The following is a 5905-nucleotide window of genomic DNA, read 5'->3' as shown; positions in this document are numbered from 1 at the left end:
ATTATTACAGTAGCTGCATTTATCGAGCACCCACTGTGGGCCGGGCCCTGTGTCAGTGGTTTTTGTCTGTTATATCACTTAATCCTCTCAGCAGCCCTTTGACTTTCCCACAAATGTTTATGAGCGCCAACTGTGTGTAGGTCTTGTTCTAGGTGCTGGGGACACAGCAGTGAGCAGACAGGACGGTCGCAGCCTCCCCTCATGGAGCTGATGGCTCCGGGGCTGCAGACATTGCTCTCACCATCACAAGCACACTGATCACGCAGCTCCACGGCTGCCGGCAGGAAGAGGCAACACCAGGGGCCTGGTTTAGGCCCCGGGTCCGGGGAAGGCTTCCCTGAAGCAGTGACCTTTGAGCCGAGGTCTCAAGGAAAAGCAGACGTTAACTGGTGATGAACTGAGTGGGAGAGGGAATTTGGAAATAATGTGAATAAATGTCCCATGGTGACAGGGACGTGGAGATTTGAGGAACAAGGAGGCCAGTGTGGCTAGAGGGCAGTGGGCAAGGGGGACGTGGTAGGAGGTGAGACGGGAGCTGTGGGCCACCCGTGAGAGGAAGAGGTGGGCGTGGGCAGGCTGCCATTCAGGGTGCTGGCTGGCTGCTGTATGGGAGGCAGCTAGGCAGGCAGGCCGGGTGGGAGGCTGTCACTGTTTCCTGGGGCAGCAAGAGGTGCTGGAGACCTGGACCAGGCTGAGGTTGGTGGAGATGGAATGAAGAGAGTGAATTCGAGAGACCTTTAGGCTGTGTTTGGCCCGTTTTACAGATGTGAAAACTGAGGCCTGGAAAAATCAGAGCTCAGGGATGGGCACCTCCATTCCCGGCTGCTCCTCCTCCTCCTGGTCACTGTGGCTTCTGATCTCTTTTCCTCTGACGCCCGCTCCCCAGTTTAACTCATCCGCAGACCCAGGGCTTTAAATGCCATTTATAGGCCGAACTCTAGACCTCATCCTTCCCCAGAAAACCTGGCTCGGCTCCAGCAGCCTGCTGGACATCTCCATGGCATTTCCAGTAGGGACCTCAAAGTTTCATGTCCAAAATGGAGCCACTGATTCCACCCACCGGGGCCTCTCCTTTCATTGCCCCCCAAGCCTCTCATCTCACTAGATGCCACCTCTGTCCTCCAGCTGCTCAGCCAAACCTCTAGTGCTGGCAATTCAGACAGCTGGTGGAGAGATTCTGGGAGAAGAGACACGCGCACCCCAGTGACCCTGTGGGACTCACTGGCGTGGTGCCCTCTGACACTGAACCATCCCCCGTCTCTGCTCCCCTGCAGGAGCTGGCAGACCTGAAGCATGTGCATGGCAAGCTGAAGAAGCAGTTCCAGGAGAAGGTGGCAGAGTTGGCACACGCCAACCGGCGGGTGGAGCAGCACGAGGCAGAGGTAAAGAAGCTGCGGCTGCGGGTGGAGGAGCTCAAGAAGGAGTTGGCCCAGGCTGAGGACGAGGTGAGCACCACTGGGGCCAGGAGGCGGCCCTCAGGCCTCCGCTGCGGTAGGATGGGGCGCCGGGCCCTCCTGTGTCACTCCGTGCTGGGTCCCCAGTGCCTGGCAGGAGCCTGACTCTCAGAAGGTGCCCAGGGTAGAGCGGGTGGGTGGGTGGGTGGGTGACGGATGGACGGTAGATAAGTGTGGGGGTAGGAGGGTGGGAAGAAAGATGGACAGACAAGGTGGACGAGTGGTTGTGTAGATTAATGGATGGATGAGTGGGTGGATGCACAGGTGGTTAAATGGAAGGAGAGAAGGATAACTCTGTGGGCTGATGAACAGGTAGCTGATGGAATAGGTGGACAGATCAATGGGAGAGGGAGGGAGAGAGGAAGAAGGATGGATGGATGAGATGTAACAGATGTCTGGTGAGTGGATGGATGGATGGATGGATGAAATGTAACAGCAGATATCTGATGAGTAATTGGTTGAGTGGATGAGTGGATAGGTGGACAGATGGGTGGGTGGTAGATGGATAATGGATGAGTATATGGATGTATGGAAAGATAGATGACTGTGCAGGCAATGGATAGACAACTGACTGGATCAGTGGGTGGAAGAATGAATGGATGGAGAGAAAGGACAGAAGGATGGATAGATGGGAAGACAGGTGTGTTTTGCGGAGTGGAAGGGCACATAGATAGACAGGGTGAATGGGCAGCTGAATAGGTTAATGAATGCTGAGTGGGTAGGTGGGTATCTCCAGGGGCAGATGGATGGTTCCATGGATGAACGGTCAGATGGGCAGCTTGATGGGCATAGATGGGTAGGTGGGTTGACGGACGGATCAGGAGCTTGGGGCATTGGAGGATGCGTGTATTTGGAAAGCAGAGACAGTAGAAGTGGAGAGGGACAAAAAGGATGCCTACCTGGAGGAGGCGGGCTTCGGTCTAGTCCTCAAGGGAGAGACAGGGATTGCTCTCGGGGAAGGACATTCCCACAGAGGAATGCAGGAGGTCCTAGGCAGATGGCAGGCCAGGCTGGCCCAGCCCAAGGTCACCCCCATGCTCTTGGCCCTGCTCACCCCCAGCTGGACGAGGCCCACAACCAGGCACGTAAGCTGCAGCGGTCGCTGGACGAGCAGACGGAGCAGAGCGAGAACCTGCAGGTGCAGCTGGAGCATCTGCAGTCCAGGTGGGCCCCGCGTGCAGCCCTGGCTGCGGACCGGGTTCCAGTGGGGCGAGGATTCCCTGCCAGGGCACAGAAGCAGGGCAGAGAGCCTTCCCGCCCGGGGAAACCTCCCAGCCGGGGTTAGAGCCCCGAACTCAGGCTAGAGGTGGGGACAGAGAAGGAAGCGGTCAGGCCTCCCTGGGGCCAGAATCCTGTCCTCTCCAGGCAGGAAGGGCCAGGGCCAGGAAACCAGGGAAGGGGAGCGCAGGAAGTGAGACCCGCTGGGAGCCCTGGAATTGTCTCCCGGGCAAGTGGGCGGGTGGCAAGAGGGAAGGAAGGTCAGGCTCAAGGTGGGGCAGTGGGTAGGGTTAGTGGGTCTGGAAGTCATAAACAAGAAGAACAAGCAGCCCCCAGGGTCCCGGGCTGGGCTGGTCCCAGGCCAGCTGGAATCCGAGGGACTGGGGGCAGCGAGCCATGACAGCAGCCCGGACCCCCTCAGCTGCAGACACGACCGTCAGCCACAGGGAGGGAGGCCGGGGGGCGGGGTCTCTGGGGAGCCCACCCAGCACATCTGCAACCCTGCCCTGCCCCCCGCCCCAACGCCCCGTGAAGCACAGCCTCTCCCTCACTCCCCTTAGAGCTGTGAGATGTCAGAGAACAAGTCCAAGCCCCTCCCTGTCACAAGCACCCCACCCCAGGGGGTCATGAGCCAGCACTGACCTTGACCCACTCATCCTGGTCCTGTGTCAGGCCCTGGGCAGGGTCCTCCTTGTGCCCTCTTATTTCACGGGAGAGAGGGAGCCGGGCTCTGCAGCCAGGCGGCCAGGTGGCGGGAATCCTGGCTCCGTGCTGAGTGGCTGTGTGGCCTTGGGCCGCCTCCCCTCTCTGGGTCAGTTTCCCCATCTGTACAGTGTGGATGGTAGTGGTTTTACCTCTTGGTTATTGTGAGAGTTAAATGAGCTGGTCTGTGCTCATGAAAGTTGCTGGCTCGTCATGAATGCTACATGACCATCAGCTGCTCCTGCTGTTACTGCCACCCCTGGGCTGGGGGCTGGTATTTGGGTCAGCTCTTGTGCTGCAAGAATCATGCTCCTGTGAGCCATGGGAAAGGAAAGACGTTTTTCCTAGGGGGCTGGCAGATGAGGAGAGTGGGGTACAAGAAGGGACAAAGCTGGTGGGTGCTCAGACTGGATCACCCCCAGCCATCTGCACCCTGCTGACTGGGCATGGAGTCTGTGCTGAGTTTCCAAGCCTGAGAGTCCAGGCTGTGCAGCCAGACCTAGCACCTGGGTGACCTGGTCAGCCAAGCGTCAGTTTCCCCATCCGCCTGGGGTGTTGCCTGTGAAGCGTTATGCAGGGGCCCCGGGCACGAGTCAGACTCCGTGTCTGGCCAGCTCTGCCCCCTCCGCACAGCCCTTGGAGGCTGGCCGGCCTCAGGGCTCTCCCGCAGTCTTGGCCACGTTCTTCGGGAGCCGTCAACTCCCACAGAGGCCGCTGCTCTGCCCAGCCTCTCAAGTGCCTCCACTGGGAGGGGCGGGCGGGGCAGCCGACCGCTGCCTCTTTTTATTTCCCAACTTTTTGTGCTTTAATGTTCCGGGGACAGCTCACTAAATCACAGAGCAGTAATGGAGCCCCCGCCGGGCCCCTCCCTGCCGCGTTAATAATTCATGCCTTCCAGTAAGATGCGGCCCGCCGCCTGCCTGGGGGATGGGCATTTCCGCCCCCAGCTCTTCTTGCAGTGAAGTTCGCCTCGTAAATTTGGCTTTAGGAATTTTAACTGGGGTGGGGGGGGCAGGGCGGAGGGGGCAGAGCTGGGGATCTAGGAGACTCAGAAACCCCCGCCCTCAAACTCCCTCCTCTGGTGTTTGGAGCCTGGCTCGGGTGCGAGTCCCAGCGACCTGACCTTGAGCCGCTGCCTGGCGCCCAGCCCCGCCCCCCTCTCTCTGTGGAACTTTGGGCAAATTACTCAACTGCTTTGTGCCTCGGTTTCCTTGTCTGTAAAATGGGGGTGTCAGTAGCACCCCCTTCGTTTCAGGGGCTTCTGGGAGGAGGATGTGAGATGAGGTAATGCCTGTCAGAGGCCCGGCCTGGTGCCCGGCAGCGGGGAAGTGTCGGGGAAGGCCAGGCTGCCATCAGCGCCTCCTGTCCCCCGCAGGCTCCGCAGGCAGCAGCAGAACGCACCCCTCTTCGGGAAGATCCGCAGCGCCCGCTTTGGCGCCGAGGAGGCTGGGGATGGAGCCAGCGACCTGGACGAGGACGAGGACCTGCAGATCCAGGTGGCCTAGCTTGTGGGGCTGCCCAGCTGACCGGCCGCTCGAACTGACGCGTCTGCCTGTGCTGGCTCTGGGAGCAGACCCCGCTCCCTGCGACGGACTCCCTGCGACGGACGACGGCCTTCTCTCCCGCCGCGTGCACCCGTGGTCCCACCCTAGCAGCGCCCTGTGGGAGGGAAGCCACAGCCTGTGTTTTATATGTATATTCTATATATATGCCCGCGGTCCTTGGACCCATTTGATTTCATAAACACGGGATCCCTCCAAGGCCCAGATAGGCCTGCCACCCACTGGAGTCCTCCATGCAGGGGGAAGGGGGGTGTCAAGGGAGGGTGGTGGGGTGCCACCCCAGGCTGCCTCTCTGGGTGTTGGGGGCTGGGCGGAAGCTGTTCATAGTACGATGTGATAAACCCAGTCTTTTGTAATAAATGGAGTTCAGGTTCTTGGGGCGGAGTCCTGAGGCACAGTGTGGCAGATGTGGGCAGGGGGTGTGGGGGACAGACCACATCAGCCTGCACGTGGCACTGAACCTGAGCTCAGGAATGTCAAGTGGCTTAATAAATGAACGAGTGTGAGAAAGAATGAATGAGTGAACATCTGAGATGCTGAATGGTCTGGAATCCGGCTCCTGTGAGGGGAGAAGATATGGTCCATGTCTAATCTAGAAAAGAGAAGACTTCAATTCTGGCACCATATGGGTTCAAATCTTTGCCCCTTACTGGCTGTGCAACCTTGAGGAACTTACTTGCCCTCTCTGAGCTTCAGTTTCTCCATCTATAAATTAGGTGTCTCAGGGAGCCATCATGAGAACTAGTGGAGTTCACCTGGAGCTCAGTAAAGCTTAGTTATTGTTGAAATACTTGAAGGCTCGCCCTGGAGACGAGGGATTTGCCAGCTGGGTTCTTCCACAAGGGATGAGGTTCAGGTGACTGGGAGTTTCCCCAGAGGTAGGTATGAACACAATAAATAATCCTTTTATCTTTCTTCTAGCCCTGCTCTAGGTAGTGAAATTACAGGTAATTTTCATTTTATTTTTGA

The 5905-nt window shown here is 58.3% G+C and overlaps 1 protein-coding gene across 3 annotated transcripts in view; it reads left to right on the top strand.

Annotated features, from left to right (window-relative positions):
- The window catches only part of CCDC102A (coiled-coil domain containing 102A), a 20605-nt gene extending 15643 nt beyond the window's left edge, over nucleotides 1–4962 (top strand). For all 3 annotated transcript variants that reach the window (XM_046680157.1, XM_046680156.1, XM_046680155.1), the window contains exons 7-9: nucleotides 1275–1445; nucleotides 2515–2618; nucleotides 4750–4962. In XM_046680157.1, coding sequence (XP_046536113.1) covers nucleotides 1275–1445; nucleotides 2515–2618; nucleotides 4750–4879 — 405 coding nt within the window. In that variant the 3' untranslated portion in view covers nucleotides 4880–4962. The remainder of the gene's footprint in view (nucleotides 1–1274; nucleotides 1446–2514; nucleotides 2619–4749) is intronic.
- The last annotated feature ends 943 nt before the right edge of the window (nucleotides 4963–5905 follow it).

This window comes from Equus quagga, chromosome 13, assembly GCF_021613505.1.
Source record: "Equus quagga isolate Etosha38 chromosome 13, UCLA_HA_Equagga_1.0, whole genome shotgun sequence".
Classification (NCBI taxonomy): domain Eukaryota; kingdom Metazoa; phylum Chordata; class Mammalia; order Perissodactyla; family Equidae; genus Equus; species Equus quagga.
Note: the sequence above shows the minus strand (reverse complement) of the source record. Positions and strands in the feature narration are given on the sequence as shown.